The following is a 21,534-nucleotide window of genomic DNA, read 5'->3' on the forward strand; positions in this document are numbered from 1 at the left end:
GGCTTGTTTTTGTAACAAAACTGACCAAATGTCATGTGGCAAATGGAACTGGAGATGGCAGCAAGCTGTAAGATCAGAAAGGGATACTTTAAACTGTAAAAAGTAAGATTCCACACTGAGAAAAACTAACACATTTTTCCACAAAACTACAGAATGGTAAGAAAGGGCACACAGGACATCTCATGCAAACATTTTCACATTTGTCTCTTGTATTCTTTCCTTTAGGAAAGAATGATTTGGCCTCAGATCCCCTGAAAAACCTGTACACGTTTCAAGTAGCACGTGTTCCAAAACCCAGGCCCTCCAGAGCAATATATGCATGGTACTTTAAAATGAGAGGGGAAGTAGGAAGAAGGAGACCTCAATATAACCACTGCCAGAACACTGGCCGAGTCTGCAGAAAGCCGCTAATGACAGCTCAGAGATGTCAATGATCTGTTTTAACTTCAATGCATTTTTAATTTCAAGACACCATCTGAGCAGTACTACTCATCAAAGAACAAGATGCAGCAGAACAGCACAGGGGGCTTAGTTCTCTTTCAACTTTACACACTTTACAAAAATAATCCACAGTTTGTGATTGTATCTGCATCTCTCTGAGCGATTCGGGAGTGCGTGGCCACTACAGTTGTCCTCATAGATATGGAATGTCCTCACGTCACTCTCTGTGAAGAAATTCCTCCGTTGTTTCCAGCCCTGGCTAAAGAACTGTAGAGGAAAGCAATCACTGCCAGGATGCTGGGAGGCACGCTGTGAGCTTTGTAGGTAGCAGTCTGGAGTGCGTAGGTTGCCATGTGCTCTCTGCATCTCTTCCACAGCTCACATTAGGCAAGGTCACTGAATTGCTTCAGTGTATTTGTGAAATGAGGTTCAGCATTAAAAAGTCAGAGAGAAAAATACTTCTTCCTTTAGGTTTTATAAATATTTTAAACCTGGAACATTTAAAAGTATAAATTACTCAACTGGTAAGTTATGGAGCACTGATGAGGAAAGGGAAGTCAACAATAACAAACCACAACACATTGTCTCCCCATTCTGATTGGAGAGGTGTTCCTCTGGAAGAGGCACAGTCTCTTCACATGCCTGCTGTATCCAGTGATGCTTGGCAAAACATTGGCATACAGGGATACTACTTATAAATCTTCGTCATCAAAGGTCTCCGTGCACCTCAGCATTACAGTCTCATAATCGAACTGAAGATCTTCTTCCTGAAACCATCCCAAAGCCAGGTAAGGTTAAAAACCACAAGAGTTGACTGTGTTCAAAGTGCTATGAGCCCTGCTTCTGCTCTGCATCAGCAACCAGCACCTCTCAGTCAACTGTTTGTGGGGCCTGATGAAGAATGTCTCAGATTCTCAACTAATCTAACATCACAGGCCTTCACCCTACCTCCATCTACATCATTTAGACCATGGTAGCAAGCACATCAAATAACAAGCTCTGAGGACGTGCGAGCTTCCTTGAGCCTCTAACTTACACTGTCTTCAGGCTTTGCTGCTCTTTTAGCAACAGAGGGAAATGGTTTTCTTGACCATCTTACAGAGCATAAGTGGCTTTGAGCAATCAAAGTCCAGGATGCAAAAGCATTTGCATCTGTAGACTGTGAAACAGCAAATGTACACAATCCAACAACAGTGCTTTGTACAGTTAATCTCAAATGGCATTAACACGGAACTGGCATGTAATGACCACAAGAAAACCTGTTACCTCCCCAGCTCTGCAGATGGAAGGGACAGAGGCTGCCTTTCACACATCAGTCGGGCACGCACTGGTGGCCCTGCCTCTAAGTACAGTACCTGCTGCTTGCCTCCATATCATCATCTACCATGTGTGTGCACGGTGCATCAGGACACCACTTACCCTTTGGGATAATTACACCACCAGCACTGCCCAAACTCTTGGGCAAACGTACCTGTATCAATACTGCATCGAGAGAGTGGTCTGCAGGGATTTGGTTACACACACAAAGTAAACAAGAAGGTCTCCTATTCAGGACAAGTCCAAGAGTCTTCAGTGCACAGAGTAACCCACTGTCTGGGTTAAGTTGTGTAGCCTACGCTGAGCTCTGCTGTTGCCTGAGGTAGCGTTTCAAGCTAGCTGGAATATCTCCTAGACACACTCAGCTGAACTTCCATAACTGTCTCCAAACTATTTGCTCAGAAGTACAGCTGAATTTCCGCACTCAAAACCCAAAATCTGTCAGTCAAATTTTCTTGCCTCTTGGCAGGACTCTAGATGTGCTGTACCACAGTTATCTAAACCAAAACAGATTATCAGTACAATTTAGTCTGGGTGAATTCTGCTCACACTCCCTTTTTATTGTCTTATCACAGACAATTCAAAGTTCCTGAATAAAAGAAGTGCTCAGCTTCCAATTTGCAGCATTTCACCACCACCAACACCACTGTATGTGAGAGCTGTAAGATGGGCTTGGGCTCGCACACAGTGATACAGCACCAAGCAGAGGGCAAAAGCAGCACTCAGCCACTCACAGCTGGAAAACATGCACCTTGCATTATGTCATTCTTTCTTTTCTAGGCATCTTCATTTCACAGTCATTTATATGAACACAGAAAGAGCCCTGGTTTTATGCAGAACAGTTATTTACAGACCAAATGGCTGTGTAAATCAGTGCTTGGTCTCTGACAATGACCAGGAGTAGATGTTTAAACAAAAAGTGCAAGCATTTTGCATGCATTGTGCTCTGTCTCCCTAATACATGCTCCCTCATTCTGGCACACTGTGCTGTGAGGGTGTTCTGCATATGAAATTATATCTGGATCTTTGTCCAGATTTATTAACCCTCAATGGACTCATCCCTGGGGAGTTAACTCTGGTAATCTGCAAATTCTTAATATACTGTTTGTTCATTTCATTGGGTGCTGTCTAGTTCTGCTGTTAAGAGGCAATGGATCATCATTCTGTGTACCAAATCCAAGTCATTTAGGATCCAAATTTTCTCATGTCACCCCCAGACATTTCTGCTGAAGAGTCCTACTCTAATAGCTCCTGTTTAATAGCTTTTGCTATGCCTGCTGTCATTCCCAGCACCTCCTTTAGAGCTAAGGTCTCCAGAAGATTGTAGGAACCAAGTGACGTGCAGAAATCGTTTTGCGATAGATTTAGACAGTGCTGCAACACTGGTTTCTGGTTCTTTGTGGTGTTGTTTTGGGTTTTGTTTGGTTGGTGTCTCAACCATCCCTCACCACAAATATTCCATTTTCTTTAAAGGACGATCTGCTCAAGTAACAGACCGGGTGGAAGCGAGGTGACAGCAGAACATAGAGAAACAGTGGCCATTGCAGAGGCACAATCTGAGCCAAAATAAACATCTTCTTGCTTAGTGATCTCTCCTTTTCGGTCCTGTATCCATGTGCAAGTTCTCAGACACCCTCTTGGCAAGAGGACAAGAACAGGAGGACTAACACTGCAAACACAATGATTTCTGGCTCAGCAAATCTGCACCAGTAGGCTGATGTTAAGACACAGCACAGCAGCTGCTCTCTTTTAAGAGCTGTTCTCTTTCAAGAGCATAATTACTCTACTCTCAAGGCTTGCCAAACAAAGGCTCAGGGTAGGGAAGCTGGCACCAAGATAAAGCACAGGGTAGTCCCACTGTGTTCAGAATCAAGAGGCCAAGGGTGGGTTATGGACCTGCAGAATGACATCTAAAGCAATAAGCCCCAAGGTCTTGTTTTAATGATTCTGGACGCCATGATCTGAAGCAAGGGAAAAGTCTTTCTGACAGTGACAGAAATACACTGCTCCTTCTGTAAGGAACCCTTTGGAAAGCTTACCTGGCAGAAGTGTGTATTGGCAAAGAAAAGGCTTTTTAGGAAGTCAGTGATCTGCAGATAAAGTCTGTGGTCATCCTCTGGATTTTCAGAAATGCCACTTGTAAATGAAGAACTGAAAATGGAACAAGAAATTTAATTTAATTTCCTCTTCCCTCTTTTCCTCCTCCTCCTTACTTTCTCTCCTTCACATTTTACTTACAAATTATAGAATACTTAAATTGTTTCCATGACAAATCTGACAAGAAAGACAATAGGTGAAAAAGACAGGAAGGAGTGGAGGTGTAATGAGGAAATGCTGTCTAACAAGTGCAGAAAGATATCTAAGAACTGAGAACTCCAGTATAAGGAACCACTACAACAGAGATCCACTAATACACTACAGCTGTGATAGCACTGTTCTAGGGAAAGGTACACACGCATCATAATGGAGAGCAAAAATGGCCATTTGGCAGTGTATTTTGTAGGGCTGTTCCAAGAAGCAACTTTGCCTTCTTTTGTAAAGTTTTTGGTCACAAAATCACACATCAGCTGTTCACTGGCAAATGTGTACTCAGGTGATCAGCAACTTTGGTACTAAGGTCAGATACTCACTCTGGACCTCACCTCTATGCTCTCCCTGGGACCTTAGGAAGTTCTGCACCACACCTCTGTCCTGAACTATAAAGCACAGGGTGATAGAAAAAAAGAAGGGCACATGGAAAACGCTGACTACTGAAATATTAATCTAATTTGGGGCTTAAACCAGACTGCAAAGATGATGCCAATACATTTGCAGTGTTAACAAAGTTTGCTTTTCCTTGTTTCAAAAACAAACAGCAGCTATGACCTAATAAATGGAATTTAATAGATACATGTTTTGTTAAGCTTTACAATACAAACATATTCTGACGAACAGCCAGAGCAATCTTATTTCTGTTCATGCTATTCTGTAAGTGCAGTGTGGAATTACAGTGAAGAAGATTCACATTAAACAACTCTCTAAATATGGAAAAATAATCAGCTGGATTAAAAAAAATAAAATTAAAACACTATTTGGAAAGAGAAAAAAAATAATCTAAGCAAGACTAAGCAGGAAGAATATGTAAGAGATGAATCAGAAAGTGATTTTCTTCTTGAAGAGAAACCTTTTCTTTCTTTAGTCTACTGGAAAAATCAAAAGCAGTGCTAGTTTGACATGTTCTTTCTTAGATAATTGTGATCTGACCTGCACAGAATCACAGAATCAACAGAATGGCCTGGGTTGAAAAGCACCACAGTGATCATCTAGTTTCAACCCCCTGCTATGTGCAGGGTCTCCAACCAGCAGACCAGGCTGCCCAGAGCCACATCCAGCCTGGCCTTGAATGCCTCCAGGGATGGGGCATCCACAGCCTCCTTGGCTGTTCCAGTGCATCACCACCCTCTGTGTGAAAAACTTCCTCCTAATATCTAACCTAAACTCCCCCTGTCTTAGTTCAAAACCATTCCCCCTCGTGTTTCTTCGATCTTTCTGCTCAAGCCAACCACACTTCAGCTTGATCATCTCTTACTGATGAAATTAGGGTACTTGAAGAAGATTAAGAGAAATGATGTTAAAGAAAAAAAAAGAGATTATTTTTGTCTCATTAAGTGAGAGTATAGTTAATTGTCCAGGAAGTGCCTTATGGTCATCACAGACCTTGTAAGTGAGAGAGATAAAAAAAGGAGAACATTAGAAATCTTGTAATTTGAAAAGACAGAAAGCTATGCAAAGTAGAGAAAAAAATTGGAAGAGTTTATCTATTTATCCAGAATCCAGGACTCTTCCTAGACTTTCCATGAAGAATCACTTACTAGGAGTGCCTGGTTATCTCGAAGCTACTGGGCACTCCTGTAAGCTAATCTTCCTGGTTCTGTTGTAAATGCCTATTCCTCATTTCATTCATCCACCTTAAAAGGTAATACTACAGTGAGCACAACTGCTGTATGCTACTATTTTATCTACTGACTAAAAGTTAGGCACAAAAGAGAACGCTCGGCTACTGACTTTCTCTACAGCAAACTTGCTGGGGAGCACTGTCTGTCAGCTATTGAGTTACTCTATCTAGCAAAAGGGTTGGATGCTAAAATTTACCTTTGGCTGGACAATCCCTGTGTCTCATTTGTTTCAAGGAAACCAGCAGCAACATCAAACGCGTCTTCAAACATTACCTGTCACAGAAAACATTTTGGATGTCAGCATATCCAGCCATTTAAAGAGTTTTACCTAGGGCATAGTTTTTAATAATGAAATCATAAAAAGTACAATATTTTTTTCTTTCCATTTAACAGCTAATGTTTCCTTCTGCAGAAATCTACAGGGTTTTGCAAATAAAGGAATAAGAGGGAGAAGCTTTCGTAACTCCAAACACAAGATTAGTCTGTTCCCTGTTTTTCAGCCTCCAAGAATTAGACTTACGTCTCCCAGAGCATCAGTAAATACATGAATTTAACAGTGCTTTCCAGACTTGACTTTGGCCGTTGTGTTGTTTATGGCTGGAGATCTCAGCTGTACCAGCCACTCTCCACAAATCTGATTCCAGTATATGACTCGTCTTACAAAGGAGTTTGGATTCTCCATGTGACAGACCACTAATCTCATTAGTTCATGCTCTTCACACATCTTCTGTGCCAGAAAGTACTGTACACGCAACGTCCCCATGACATTTCCTAAGCAGGTCAGTGGACTGAATTGCTAATTGTCCTGTGACTCAAAAAGGAGCTTGTAAATGCAATTTACAATCTGCTAAAAGTGAACCTCTGACCTCCCCTCGCAACTAATAACATTGTACCCTTCTCTGAACAGCCAGTTGCTTAAGCCATCAATGCTTCATCAGGAACAATTTATGGAGAGTTGGCTGTTATTTAATCTCTTTTTTCAGATGCTCCCATCTACGCAGTCACTGAATTCTTGGCTCTGCAGAAATGCACGGAATAGGCAGTCATCAGCCCTGTATCGCTGGAACTGGTCTCTACGAATACTTTATCTTTGCTACTAAGTGCTCTGATTACTAAAAACAAACAAACAAACAAAAACAAGTAAAAATCAAAACCCAACGAATTAAAAAACAAGCGACCAGGCAAAAACACACAGGTTTTAGGAATCTGGGCATTTCTTCTGGATACAGATAATCTGTCCTGCATGGAAGACTCGCAGAAGACAGCAGCTGGACAACCCTTGTTCTTGCTCCCCACCCCACAGCAAGTTAGAGCTAATTTAATTGTTACTTAGCACAGGAATCCACAGCTCAACAGAGAAATGCCAGGATTGCTGCCACGGCGCTCCTACAGCTTGCTGTCTATCTTACCGAGAGAGAATTCAAGACATTTACTCACAGGCTGTTGTTTCCACTTTTCCATTCAAGTGGTCTTGGGAAAACTTAATTAAAACTACTGCATGTTCTCTAATTAGAAGCTGCAGAGCCAGTTAGCAACTGGAGGACTGGAGCTTTAGGGGCAGAGGATATGTGTTATTGAGCACTTACTTCCTCTGGCGTGGAGACCAAGGAGCCACTGGCTTCCTCACTGTTACCTCCACTGTCTCTCACATCGCCATCAGCGCACGCAGGCTCTTGGCAAGCATCCGTAGGACCCAGGTGGAAATCTCTCTGGCTACAGTACTGCAAGATGCTGTCTCTCCTTTCTTCAGAAAGCTCTTGCCAGAGGTGTGAAATAGCCGTGGAGACCACAGGGAGAGGCACCTCCTCAGCGGAAACAATTCCATGCTCTCTCAGTAGGTCTACTGTGTGCTTATAAAAATACAGGTACCTGAAAGGACAAGGAGCATCTGAAGAGCAAGCTATCCAACTGCTGTCAGTCAGTGTGGAGGGACAAGGCATCCGATGACAGAACTGCCATAGTTCTACTGACCATTTGATTTGGTCATGGCCTAGGCCATGGTCAGTGTGGAGTTGCCATTGCAAAGTATGTGATGAATATGACCTTTGCCCTTGCACAAGATGCAGTTTCTCTTGTTGGCTTTGGAAGACCTACAGCTGCAAGGAACCTTTGCAAAGCACTGCACTGTGGGTGGTAACAGACGCTGTACATTACTGGGCTGGGAAACTGAGCCCCTTGGAGTTCTGCTCCTGGAGAGGGGCTGATCCACCCTGAGCTCAGCACAACCGCTGAGGAAACTTCCCTGGGCTGGAAGGACTGCTTGGTATTTGGAAGGTAAGCTAAGGATATAATTAGCATTACCTCAGAATTGTGGAACTGTGATTGATCTTTGCAGATAAGCAACTATTGTGCAAGGCTTGTTGCTAAACAATTGAACTGACACCTCAATAGTCTTCTCTAATAAAGCAGCTATGCTAAACAGTTCTAGTGATTATCTAGAAAGACTGTGATATAATTGCTGCCATCAACAGGGGAGGAGGGAGTAGCAGTGATTCCAAACTACTTCACTGGCTTCTCCCTCAGGGACCTCATACAATTACTGAACATTGCCCAAAACCACCAGAAAAGTTCAGCAACTCTGCTATGCCAAGACTTCATCTGCAAAGGGCAGGCTTCAGCCAGAGCCTCAGCAGGGCGGCCTCAGAATAGGAGCTCCAGGCTGCTGCAGGCCATACTCATCACACAGGCAAACCTCACACTGGCTTTTCATAAAATTTGGCATACCTGCCTTTGTATCCCGAGGCTCTTGCACTGTGAGTCACTTTTTATACTTCTGGCATTGCAGTGCTCTAAAAACACTTGGCTGAGGTCATACCTTGATGTACTAGGTACTATACATGCAGCTAGGAAGGCAGGGGCTTGGAAACTCTGATTGGTGTGAATATAGAAACTCAGTTCCTACATCTGAGGGACTGCATTGCCAAGACTGAGTTCTGGGAGTGAACTGAGTTCTGCAGTGAAACTAGCAATTCAACATTAATGCTGCAATTTCAAGCTGAAGATGCAAACACAGGAAGAGCTTGCCTCTTCTGTTAGTACTGTTTGGCACAGTGCGCCAGGAACAATAAGTCTACTTTAGAAAGTAGCACTGAAGGTTATTTTATGTTTATTAAATGATTAGAGCTCCTCAGATGAAAGAACGTGTCTGAAGGAGTAAAAAGGAAGAGCATAAAGAGCAGTCCTTGTTTCTCAGTTTGACTGGGCTCAGAATGTCTCCTTGGAAGACGTCCCAATTAAGCACATTTCCTGGCTAACCAAACTGCTGCACGAGAAATTAACCAAAAAGTACTGCATCTTTTTACAACTGTTTGTTTTAGTAAACCAGTATTGAAGATTTTAAAATAACCCCACATGCAAACACAAATATGTTTAAACTCCCATTTCCATGCTGTGAAGTTTTTCTGCCGTTGCTGGACACAAAAATATTGCAAGGGAGGCAAGCATTGTTAGGTCAGCTATTGCACTCACCAAGAATTCTGAACACCCAGCTCTGAATGAAGGATCTGGAGTTTCTCTAACAGAATGAATCATCACTAGACTGCTTTGCTAAAGAAAATGAGTTTGAACAAACCATGAGTCAACAATTTCCTTCCCAGCTGGAAGGAGACGACCACATTTTGCACATTTGCACATTTGGAATACTGGGCAGTCTCTTCACTGTAGCTCTCTGTAGAAGCTCAGTGCATTTCCGATGCTGCCCAAATAACATGATTAGACTTATCACTGAGAAGCTGTTGTTTACCAAAGACTCCCTGCTGTTTCATGCCCATTACCACTGATGGTTTTGTAACAAGAATTAGCTACAGTTCAACTGCAGGCTGCATTAAAACTGCAGGGTAAATGCCAAGAGTCCACGCAGCACTGCAAAGGCTGTGGTCCACCTCATCAGTGAAGAAGGGGAAATACAGGTGTTTATGGCCCTATTGTGCAGGCTTTGATGAAGCAGGGATTACTTCCTCCAGAAAATCCTCAGTCAGCACATTTCAAGGTCTTTCAAATGATACCTTACTACAACCATCTCCAAATCTCACAGGAGCAAAAGCAGGCACTGTAGCAGTAGGCTGGTGCCACCTGCTGGCAGAGCTGCGGTCTCGTTTTGAAAAACCTCAATAGTCCAGGGGAAAATTATTAAAAAACACCAGTTCAAAGCAAAAAATAATAATAATTAAAAAAAAAAATTGTCTGCGTTTTTACTGCCTTTACACTTATAGCTGTGAAGCTCTGGAGGATACCAGCTATAGCCGTGGCTTCTCCCACACTGTGTGTTTTTAAGTCTGGGATGATTACCATCTATGAGCCCTGTAGTACATCCTAGTGCCATTTGAGAGCAGGGGGAAGAATGTGATAAATGCTCAGTGTTAAGATACCAATAACTTTGAAAAAATAGAAAATTTATCATTAAAATCCTAGATTAAAATACATGGACCACTGAGAGGAAAGCAACGGTCTCCGATTTTTAGCAGCTGTGTCAGGCACTTGGCTAATCCTAAAGAGGGTTACAGACCTGCACCTTCTGGCTGTAGCACACTCATAAGCACTTATGTTCCCTTCCTCTCTCTCTCTCTCTCTCTGTGTTTCAGTCACATTGAGGAGTACTTTCTGATGTCTTCCAGACTACTGCTATTCTGCAGACCACTGCAGGTTGAGTACTGCATTATTTTCCCTCATTTCTTCCAACCCTACGCTGCTCTGATCTTACAAACAAGTACTCCAAGGTGCTAGGAGCTAAACATCCATCTCTGGAAGGGACAACAGCGTCCCAGATTCTCAGACCAATACCAGGCAGGATAATCATCACTTGCAGGGGGAAATATCTGCCTACATCCACCTATCTGCAGTTCTGCAGCTCCCCTGGAACTGGAACACGTACAGCTAGCCACTGGCAGGTTTCATCTGGTGCAGCAATTCCTGTGCTCCTCAAACTCAGCCCCATCGTGAAGATAGAACTTGATACTGATACCACAAGCACACAGGAGCAAACACCTGCGTAAGCCACGCTGCTCAAATAAACTCCCATTCCATCTGGGTTAAAAACCACTTGCCAGTTGAACCACTACAGGCGTGTTGCAGCTCACTCTACAAGCCACTGGACAGCAGTAAAGCACGTCCACACAGGGACTGACACACTTGAAACAATTTTTGTTTCTCTTTCTTGAGAGTTTGAGGGGGAGCTGGGGGCTGATACCATGCTGGGATTCCATTCGTGTGCCAGACACAGCTCCAGCTTCATCACCAGCAGGGTCAAAGTTTCTGGTACAAGGCTTTTTTGCAAGGCTCCATTTACAGCACTGACTGGACGCAGTGTTAATGCAAATAGGTGAAAAAAAACCCTGAAGACAACTTGGGGTGCACCTACCGTTCAAATTCCACCAGATCTGGGGATGAAGTCTCTGGGTACTGGATAAATCCTGGCTTTCTGTCCTCTTCCATTGTTTGGTTTTCACATTCTTGCATCAAATACCAGACAGCAGAATCACTCTCACTCACAGCTTCTGAGGCCGACGACGCAGTGCTGAAAAGAACACACAGAAAAAAAAAAAAAGCCACATGAACAACTTCTTAACTGGATTAAAAATGTCTTTGTCATGGTCACTCCAGGGTCCAGGGCCATTCTTTCCAGCAAGCTTTTCCCCCATCCTTTTGCTCTGCAAGCAAATAAGAAGTCTGTGGTGAGCTGCATAGGAGGCAAAGGAAATACAAACACTGTTCATGCGCTGTGTGAGATTACAGGGGTCCACAAGAAACCTCTTCGTCTTTTTGTCATGATGAAAGGCCTCTGCTTGGAAGTTCAGTAACAAAGACAAAGAAGCTAAGAGGCACTGGGATGGAAGAAAATGCAAAGTATTATCATCTTCCCCTGATTGGTTTAAGCCCTTACCTGTGATTGCTGAAGTGCCTCTTGACATATTCTTCCCTGACTTCCTCCAGGCTGGACGGGTTCCCATCCTCCAGGCTGAAGGACTCTGTTGTTGGCAGAAAGGCAACTGTCACACTGGTGGGGCCTTTGGCTTCCATCAGTCCCAATCAAGCAGAATAATCTGACAACTGGTCCTTCAGAAGCCACAACTCTTCATTAGGCAAAAGCGATGTGAGATGCAACACCTCTGCCTCTCCTATATCACTACCACTACTGGGAGCTTCTGATTGTTGAGGAACTCAGATGTCCTCCTTTTAACATTGGTGTGAGAGAACCGATGGTGAAAACAATCAGCAAATCAAAAGTCCCAACAAGAACAAGCACTAGTCAATACAACATCTCATAATTGTCATGTAATGCACATAAAAACCCTGGACAACCCACCCTGTGATTCAGCAGTGGTATGAATTTTACATATATGCAAGTAAATATGAAGGGCAATTTACTTCAAAACTCTTTTCAGCCACCCCACTGCTTGTGAAGCCTTCAGATTTCTCTTCCAAATGACTCCTCCTACCTATGGTTGCCTTTTATGGGTTACCCAAATATGTGGTTTCAGAGGACTTTTTTTGTTTTAAGCATTATGATCTGTAATTGATACAAAACACTGGAACTGCAAGTTGCACAAACAGCAATGCCTTTTCTAGCACACCATATTCTGGATATGTGAAGGGACATAAAAATATGTCCAAAAGCTCTATCCATCTGTCCCCAGTCCTTCTTGTTGTCAACAGAGAGAGTGAGCAGCACCAGAGAGCAGCAGGCATGCTGGTGAGGGCATGGAGTGCATGACCACAACCTGCCAAGCTGAAAGCAAAACTGACAAAAACAAACCACAGCATCTCTTACCTGCTCCTATGGGCCTAGATTCTTAACTAAAGGCTTCCATTTACCATACTTTTGTGAGGAAACTCTCAACAGATTCTCTCTCCTTTTGTTCCTCTAACTCAGACCAAAGCCTCCAGCTCTGAAGTTCCAGCTCTGGCTGTGCTTGATGAGGAGTGCAGGGTGTGTAACAGCTCTGACTGATACTGTGCTGGGGCTGGAAGGAGCACACCTGTTCCTCCAGCCTATGTACGCAGCCTGTGCAGGGGTAGGCGGGGAGCCTGCCTGCAGCTGGGGGCAGCAGAAGTTAGTTGTGTCCTTCCTCTGCCATGGAGGGCTGGGAATCGCTGTGGATCTGAGGGACAGTGCTTACTGGGTTGACAACACTTGTGCTACAAATGAAGCCCCATTAAAGTCTAATGCTTAATGGGAGCAGCCACGCATCTACCTGCCTCTACTTAACAAACTGTCTGAGGCAAATACTTGCATACAGTACCTTTCATCTTCAGCAAAGAACTCAAGGTTTGCTCCAGCTCCTGGATATATTTCTTAGCCTTACGCAAAACCTGATACTAAACACAAAAAGAAAACAGAACTGATTGCTCTCTGCTCTGGCTGAATTCATGTTTCAACTCAGTTGCTTTCTTCATTTCTTTCCTTCATTTTGACCCTCAGTTATCTCCATGTGTCTGAGAAAACGACTGTGATGTTTCACCATCTACCTGTAGCCTTATGAAGAGGAGAAAGATCTAAGAGTAAAGTTAAATTCAGAAGATAAATATTCTGTAATATAAATATATTGTACAATACATGTACATAATGCCTAGTCACACAGCCATTTGCTACTTAAGTCACATCTTTTACCAGCAACTGTTCTTGTTTGGATCATTATCTTCTTGGAGCATGTCCAGAAACACCATGCTGTAACATGTCCTCTTGGATGTCTACCAGCTTTAGGTATAAGACTTTATAATTCACCTCTCCTGAGAATTTTGCTAGAAGCCCTTGCCATGTTCTGCTCCAGCTGCACTGATGTCAGCTGGAATAACAAGCGCTGTAGATCATTCCTTCATTGCAGCATAACGAAGAACATATGGCCAGTACCTTTCAACACACCCATCTAAAAATTGCTCCTAGATTTATAGGATCAGTGGGACCGCCCAGGCAGCTCAGACAGGAGGTCCCTCTGGCAGAGCTTTCACACCACATACTTTAGCAAGGCACTAAGCACCAGAATTAGGAGTAAACTTATGCAGTTAGGACCTCACCTCCAAAGTCATGTCTTAGGCACATGATACTATCAAAGAGTAGTTCAAAGAATTGGTACATTAAGACAGTCCAGTCAGAGGAGACAAAACAAGTATCTGTTTAGCCTTAGTTCTGAGGCTGTGGGGACTTCAGCTTAACATTTGCATCTCCTTCAGAGTATGGCAAACTGAATTCTTACCTTGAACTTCATGGGGGATAAGGGCCTCAGCCCCAGACAGCAGCACTTTGCATGCTTAGAATGTCAAGGCACTTTACAAATATGATCCTGTAAAGCCACTATCCTCTCTGAAAAAGTGAAAGTGACCAATCTAAATGAGTTGGTGGCAGAGCTGAAAAATCCTGATGGTCATTCCCCTACCTTCAGCAGGATACTATGCAACTTTTTAGTAGTATTTTTGTTTATTTCTTTTTCTTTTTTTAAAAGAAATAGTTTCTTATTTTAGTAGAGGCCAGGAGGAACAAGGGTTCCCTCCCCATCTTATTCTCTCAGTCTATTGGATACAGAATGTACCTTATATGCTGAATGAATTACTGCCTTCCTTCTAACTTGATCTGTCCCTAAACTCACTCCTCTCAATTTCCTACCAAAACGCTGTGAAATCAAGGTCATTGAATCATAGGATCCCTTGATTTACATCCAAAACACGGCTAAGAAGAAACTACAAAAATTCCATACGAAAAGCACAGGCAAGCCACATGATAAACCCATGACACAGAGACTACTAAGCAAGTTGCTCATGGTGAGCTGGCAGCTGCAAAGCAGAAGGAATCCAGGAAATCTATCCAGACTGAAATTATGTACATGCTGGCACCCCTTGGGATCCCAACAGATAAACTGAAACGCATGTCTATGACAGAATGCCCCATCCCTAAAGGCGCCCAAGGGCAGCTTGGATGAGGCCACAGGCAGCCTAACCCGAGGGGTGGCAGCTCTGCTCACAGCAGGGAGGTGGAAACAAGCGATCTTTGAGATCCTTTCCTCAAGCCATTCTATGACAGCAACAGATAGGAGAAAGGCAGTCATCGCCCCGCACCTTGGAGGCCGGGCTGTCTGACTGGGATAGCACGGTCTCTTGCAGGCTGCTGAAGAGTCCCGCCAGCACTGCGCGGTGCTGGGCCTGTGCCAGGCGTCTGCGTGCGGCGCGGGGCTCCACCTCCTGCGGCTGCGCCTGGGGAGCGGGCCGTGCTCTTGCACAGAGCTCACCGCAACCACCCGCTGCCTCCATCGGCGGCTGCAACGCAATGGGGGGGTCGTGCTGGGTACAGCGAAGGGAATGCACGAGCACTGCGGTGCGTTTTACAGTGGGAAGTGATGGCTTCTGCCTGAGGAATGCTGTCTGTAGGCTCTGACTAAACCCTGATCTCTTGCTAACCTCAAATTGTGGCACCCCACCTCCTGCCCTGTCCCTGTCGGATAACCCATTCCCACAAGATGCTGGGGCTGATGCCGCCAGACAGCGGCCTCCTTTGCAGCACCATCTTACCCCAGTTCACCATGAGGAAGTGCAGATCATTGCCCAGCGGGGCAGCTCTGAGGACGGGACAGCTTCCCTCCCCTCACACTGCCCTGCCCTTCCCTGCAGCTCACTGAGGGGAAGTTCCCCGAAACTGGTCCAATGCCCCCCGTTACCAATTGCACGTATCACCTATGGATAAGACCAACTCCCTCTCCTGCCGTTCCTTCAGCAGCCAGGAGGGGCGAGGCGGCAGCGAAGCAGACAGCGGGATCCCACAGACGACGACGGCCGCTCCCAAACACCACGCTCCCCGCGCAACCCGCCCTGCCCCACCCATGACCGCCGAGCCACTGCCTGTCCGCGCCCAGCAACACGAGCCGCACGTGGCAGCCAGCCAATGGGGACGCAGCTTGCGCCCGGCGGCGGCCAATGGGAGACAGACAAAAACGCGGGCTGCGGCCGCAAGAGGGCAAAGAAGCAGGGGAGGGGGAGTGGAACGCACGGGGGAGGGCGGTGCGCATGGGCGAGCGGCGGGGACTACAGCTCCCATCGTGCCTTGCGATGGGCGTGCACGGCAGGGGACGCCGGGGGTTGTAGTCTTGGCGGCGCCGCGCCGCCTCGCTCGTGAAGCGGTGGGCGGGCAGAGGTGGCAGCGCCGCTGGGCCCATGGCGGCGGCGACGGAGCGGACGGACGAGCTGGTGCGCGAGTATCTGCTGTTCCGCGGCTTCACCGCCGCTCTGAAGCAGCTGGACGCGGAGATCAAGGCGGACCGGGAGAAGGGCTTCCGGGTGAGCGGGAGCCGCGGCCCCTTCCCTGTGGGGCGGTGGGCAGGCCGCGGGGCGGGGGGGCTGAGAGCCCGTCTGGGGGCAGCTCCCCTGAGGCGCCGCCGCCGAGCCGGGCTGGGTCCCGCGTCCCCTGTGAGGGCGGGGCTGGAACCGGGGCCGCGAGGAACCGCTGCGTGGTCCTCTGAGGGCGGCGGGCTGCCGTTAGGGATCTTCGTGCCCGTCTCGCTGATAGATGGCGTTCGGGGTAACGGCGCTAAGAAGCGGCGGCGCCTCTTCCTCTTGCTGTGCTGCCGTCTTGTCGGCTAAGCACGGCTCTTCCCTTTCGTCCAAAAATAACGCTGTTTTCCGAGCGAGCCCTCGCTTGACAGCAGCCGCCTCCTGCGCTCTCAGGTGGATAAGATCGTGGAGCAGCTGCAGCAGTTCGTGCAGAGCTACGACCTGGCTGCGCTGCGGGACTACTGGAGCTACCTGGATCGCCGCCTCTTCAGCCGGCTGGAAGACGTGTACCGACCGACGGTGAACAAGCTGAAAACCAGCCTGTATCGATACTACCTCGTCCATACCGTGCAGGTGGGGCAGGTGGGAGTGGCTGAGTAGATAGCAGTGCTGCATAGGAGGGTTTCATTGCAGCTGAAGGGATGAAGAAGCAGGATTGTTGTCTGTGTTCCTGCTGGCAGGAATCAGAAAGTCCTTATGTGAACTACAGCTCCTGAGGAATGAGAGAGTGGGAGGGTCTCAAAGAAAAGATGGTAGGGTTGGAGTTTAGTTGATAAAAGAGGGAGAAATGAGCTTCAAGTTTGGACAAGGTAACGTGGGAGAGAAAGCGAAACTGTTTTTCCCCCTTCTGAATAGAAGAGAAAATAGTAAGCTCAAGTTGGAGCAGAAATATCTCAATGATGCCTTAAAAAAAGAAAAAAAAAAAAAAAAAAAAAAAAAAAAAAAAAAAAAAGTATTGCATGGGGAGAGCACTGGCAAGCAGGGTAGACAAGCACCTGTCAAGAGTGTTCAATTTCTTAAAACTTATGGGTAATGTTTCCCCCTTGATTGAAAACTTGAAATTATGAATGCTGGGGGAGGAAGCAAAATCTAATGCATATTTCTGGAAATGTGGTTTTGTTCTCTTATTCTGGACTTAACTTGGAGTGTGACTATAACAAATATAATGCATCAGATGAATTTCTTCAGGGTGCTTCTGTGGTGGAACTGTTCAATTTGAAGTATACTTTAGTAATGTATGTGAACTTGCATCTTAGGTAAGTATGCAGAGTGCACTGGTTTAGCTGGAAATCGTGTGAAGAATTGGCTTGATCCATTTCCCCAGCCTTTAAACAAGACTGCAGTGAGTAGAAAAAAGGTTGGATTAAGCATATTTGGGAGCTTCTTCTAGCGTATCTAGTGTATTCTTTTGTTCCCAGATGAACCTGAAATCTAACCACTTGCTCTCTTGGGTAGTGAAAGTAGTTTCTACTGCATTCATCACTCAAACAATATTCTAGGTACCTGCAGGTTGGTTTGGCTGGAAGTGTGAGAGCTGTTCCTGTTGTATTTCAGACCGGCCGCAATGACAAAGCGCAGGAGTTCTTCCTCAAGCAGGCCTCTGAGCTGCAGAACCAGGCAGAGTGGAAGGATTGGTTTGTCCTGCCTTTCCTCCCTGCCCCGGACTCCAACCCCACCTTCGCCACCTATTTTTCACGCCAGTGGGCAGATACATTTATTGTGTCTCTGCACAACTTTCTGAGTGTCTTATTTCAGTGCATGCATATCCTTTTTTTGGTAACTAATGGTTAAATCTCTCTTACTCTAGTGTTACGCTTACTGTTCTTAGTGCCAAGAGTACAATATTACAGAACCTGTTGCTTTCAGGTAATTTCAGGGCCGCGCCTTAATAGGAAGCTGGTGTTTTCCAGAGGATGTTAGAATAGTTATTATTCAATTATCTAATGACATGTTATGCTCCCTGGGCACAAACGATTGTGGTTGCTGCTAACACTGAACTCAAACCTTTGCTTCTGACTAGAACAGCAGTCAGAAATCTTGTTACATGGCATAGTACAAAACAGGCGTGCAACCTTGGGTCCAGAGCTGTCTCCTCTTAGACCATTGTCTGGGTGTATCCATTCACAGCGGTGTGTAGTGATAGCCCAATATTGTTACTACTCTTCTGGCCTCAGATATTTCTCTCTGATGGTATAGACTGAGCACTTTTGCTGTCTTTAAGGCAAGTGGTGATGAGGGTTAGCTGTGAAGTTTGTTAGAGTCAAGGCAAGTTGTTGCCTTGAGTTTTTCTTTAACGTTTCTCACCGGTGCCAGTCATTCTGAACTTTGAAGCTGAATGTCACAGAAGCAGCCTCATACAAGAAGAAAATGAATCCCTGCGGCATAAGGTCAGAATTGAAGTCACTCTTTATTTGCTGGCTGTTTAAGGCAGCAAATGTGTGTTTTGTGATGTTGGGTTTGTGTGTCCAAACAAGTTGTACCCCTTCAATTTAGAGCAGTTATTCCAAGGCAGATTCTTATATAAATCCTTTCTTTTGGTTAATCTTTCAACTGCCTCCAGCAAGCTTAGGGCAGTGGTCATATGGTAACTGATATGTCTGTGTAGGACATCACTGTGCCTCTGCTGGAGGTGACTCTGTGAGAGGTGACTCTCTCTGTGCTATCTACTGGGTGCAGACACTGTGCAAATGCCTTTTCTGCTACACTGGCATTTCTGACAAGCTGAAAGTAGTGGGAGGTAAAGTGCTTGTGTGATGGACTTTATGCTGAAACTTACGGAGAGTATTCAGGGTCACCTCCAAAATTTAGCTGACAGCACAGTAAAAAGTGGCAGTACCCTGCAGTGAAGAGGCAGAAGCTGTTCCTGCTGAAATAGCCACTTTACCATGGTCAAAGTGGACATAAAATAATCTAGTTGAACTAATGCAAATGTGAATATCTGTTTCCCAATTCTAGATCTTACAGGAAACTGCAAGAAACACTGACTTGCTCAAGCAAGATGTCCCCCAGCTCTATCTTATTTTGATATTACCTTTCCTAGATGCTTATAGAGAAGATGTAAAAGTGTAATTATTGGAGAGATTTGAGAAATGTACAGTGTGACCTGAGCAGGGTGTGGAGCTGGATTTCAAGGTAGCCTGATGACACTGGCTACAGTGCACCCAGGCATCTTGCCAAGCCCTGGGCTGTGGGAGGGAGATTACCTTCTAGGCTTGGTGCCTGCACATGGTTGCCACCAGTCATGTGGAGGGCTTTGGCTTTGAGCTGCCTGTGTGCAGTGGCAGGCTGATCCGGGCTGCCCAGGCCAGCTCATTTCCCAGCACAGTTAATGCCGTTACAGCAACAGCCCAAGGAGAGGAGTAGAGGATTTTAAGCAGGCTTCAGTTTCATATCTGTAAAGTACTGTTGTTTTGACTACTTGGACTGATGTGATCTTCAGCTGGTCACAGCAACTTTCTTCCCTCCCTGACCGTCTAAGACCCTTGAAATTAGAAGAATGAACAACTTCAGCCTGTAGGAAAGTGGTGCACTCTGGTGTAATTTCTGCTTACTTATTTGCTTCTTTCTTCTCTTGTAGCTATTTGCTTTGCAGGCTGAATCCTCCCGCATGAAGAAAGAGGAACTGGAAGTGGAAGAAGCAGTTGTGCATCACAAGCTGCCTGCATATGTGGCCAACATGGATCGGCTCGGGGACTCTGAGCTGTGAGTGCCTGCAGGGGAGGATGGGCCCTGCTGCTTTTATGTGGCTCAGGGAGACTCTAGGAGTGCCATTTCCTTGTTCGTTGGAGAAAATTTCTGCTATGATGTCTATTTCCCACTCTTTTGAGAGAGATTCTTGCTGGTTATTGGGAACTGAAGCACACAAAGAAGTGACTCTGCTTTGGTCTCAGCATTATACCAGGGCATTCTGGGCAGCCAGGACACTGGTAGCAGTGCAGTACCCTGAAGTACTGCTCAGGCGTTTTCTTTAGTGGCAGTGAGTGCTTTGTGTTGTTCTTAAATGCTGTTCCTGCATCACATAGAGGGGTCATTGTTCCACAGAGACAGGCTTTTTTGCTCAGTTATACATGAGATTCCTCATAAATCTGCAGTTTAATCTGTTGATCAAATTATGCTGCTCTCAGTAACAAAAAAGTTCTAATAGAGGTCACACTTAAAATCTTATTTTTAGTGTAGAATTTCTGATTGAAGAGGTTCGTCTGCAGAACTGTCTTGATAACTGCTCTGTGCAGGACAAGTCACAGAGTTTAATTTGAGATCTCTTTGGCCTAGCTACAAAAAGCCCTGATGTTCACCTGCACCTGTGGGAGAGAGTGATGCAAGGGATGAGCTAATAGAATTGCTATATTTTTAACCATCTCTATTAGAAAAACTTACTTTAAAAGTGGTCTTTCTTGTGTGGACAACTCTTGTGTTAACATGGTGGCTAATTCTGGTTGTCTTTTCTATGTCTCTGTTTGGCCCAAAGTTTATTTTTGGTAGAACAGTTCCCTCTTTTAAGACAGAATGAGACAGTGGAGGTGGCTATTCCTCCTCCTCTGTGTGCTACCCTCCTTTTAGAGAAAGCTGTAGTGTAGAAAATCCCAGTTATGTTCTGGGAAACAGTTGCTGCTCTAGGTGCTGTGGGTTAAGGGAGGTGTGTGTTTTCAGAAGTTGAGGACCTGAGCTTTAAAACTGGTGAACGTAACCTGCTGCATATCTCAGGGTGTTGAGTGAAACCCTGTACATTGCCTTTCAGACAGGTCTGCTTTCAGCCGTGAATTGGAAACCCAGGCTGAAGAAGTTATTTGGAGAAATGTGTTCTTGTGTTTCCCTTACATTCTTTCTATACTAACCCTGAGCGGAAGGAATAGGAGTTTAAGGTGACCATGCATGTGATTTAGCAACAGCTGGGCCCACCAACTCTGTGACACTGCAAGAAGTGAGTGTTGGTTCCAGTGATTTATAGTGATCTGCTTTAAACAGTAACACAGGATATTTCTGAAACACTTTTTTCGTGTTCATTGCTCCGTGAGCTTGGGCAAGAAGACATGTCCTCCAGAGTTTCAAGCAGCAGGCACTATTCTTGTTGGGTCATCTCTGATCAGGTTGTCTGTCTGCAGTTCCGTGTCCTGTTTATTGTTTCTTTTTAATCTTGTTTAGTGATATGACCTGCAGCCAGAGAAGTACTGCACATTCTCTTCAGTCTCGAGGAGGCTTTCTCTCCTCTCTTCTCTCCCAGAGTAAAAAGGGCCCTGCCAGACCAGCTCAGCCAAGTGGGGCTTCTCCAACACAGACTAGCAGCGTGCTGCTAGGGAAGAAGGAACCAGCAAATCACCAGGTGATTCTCAGCTTGATTCATCGAAAGGTGCTTAGTAACCAAGGAGTTAACTTGCAGCACAGCGTTGCTCCAAGCTTTTGCTTTCACTTGGAAGAGGGGGAGGAAAAGGAATGTTCTTTCTTGCCCATGTACACTGGGTGTAAATGCAGTACAAGAAGAGCTGAAGGTCATGTCTAGGGACTTGTCAATCCCTTGTGGATGTTTAGGTTGTTGGTTTTTTGGGGTGTTTTTTTTTTTGTTTTTTTTTGTTTTTTTTTTGTTTTTTTTTTT

General features: G+C 45.3%; 2 protein-coding genes across 2 annotated transcripts in view; one reads left to right on the forward strand and one right to left on the reverse strand.

The window, feature by feature from the left end:
* Positions 1–539: 539 nt before the first annotated feature.
* On the reverse strand, positions 540–14,930 carry STRA8 (stimulated by retinoic acid 8). Its single transcript, XM_042815988.1, has 8 exons — positions 14,739–14,930; positions 12,932–13,007; positions 11,572–11,656; positions 11,050–11,205; positions 7,280–7,562; positions 5,890–5,966; positions 3,798–3,909; positions 540–1,208 (listed from the first exon to the last, which is right to left on the reverse strand). Exons 1-8 carry the CDS (start codon positions 14,928–14,930, stop codon positions 1,134–1,136), a joined length of 1,056 nt encoding a protein of 351 aa, XP_042671922.1. The 3' UTR covers positions 540–1,133.
* Positions 14,931–15,806: 876 nt separating this feature from the next.
* The window catches only part of WDR91 (WD repeat domain 91), a 15,006-nt gene continuing 9,278 nt past the window's right edge, over positions 15,807–21,534 (forward strand). Inside the window, exons 1-6 of the mRNA XM_042815985.1 lie at positions 15,807–15,950; positions 16,338–16,517; positions 17,499–17,706; positions 18,249–18,331; positions 19,522–19,646; positions 21,087–21,264. Of these exons, the coding sequence (XP_042671919.1) occupies positions 15,828–15,950; positions 16,338–16,517; positions 17,499–17,706; positions 18,249–18,331; positions 19,522–19,646; positions 21,087–21,264 (897 nt within the window). The 5' untranslated portion in view covers positions 15,807–15,827. The remainder of the gene's footprint in view (positions 15,951–16,337; positions 16,518–17,498; positions 17,707–18,248; positions 18,332–19,521; positions 19,647–21,086; positions 21,265–21,534) is intronic.

The sequence above is a fragment of the Centrocercus urophasianus genome, unplaced genomic scaffold, assembly GCF_019232065.1.
Source record: "Centrocercus urophasianus isolate 14NV4802_14NV808 unplaced genomic scaffold, USGS_Curo_1.0 seq_15, whole genome shotgun sequence".
NCBI classification, from domain to species: domain Eukaryota; kingdom Metazoa; phylum Chordata; class Aves; order Galliformes; family Phasianidae; genus Centrocercus; species Centrocercus urophasianus.

Excerpts from the sequence above, each read along its gene's own strand:
- STRA8 (XM_042815988.1), bottom strand. The coding sequence starts at position 14,930 with ATGGAGGCAGCGGGTGGTTGCGGTGAGCTCTGTGCAAGAGCACGGCCC. Across the intron at positions 11,657-12,931 it reads TTCTTTGCTGAAGATGAAAG|AGTCCTTCAGCCTGGAGGAT; the intron begins GTACTGTATGCA and ends TGCCAACAACAG. Across the intron at positions 1,209-3,797 it reads CCAATACACACTTCTGCCAG|GAAGAAGATCTTCAGTTCGA; the intron begins GTAAGCTTTCCA and ends GGATGGTTTCAG.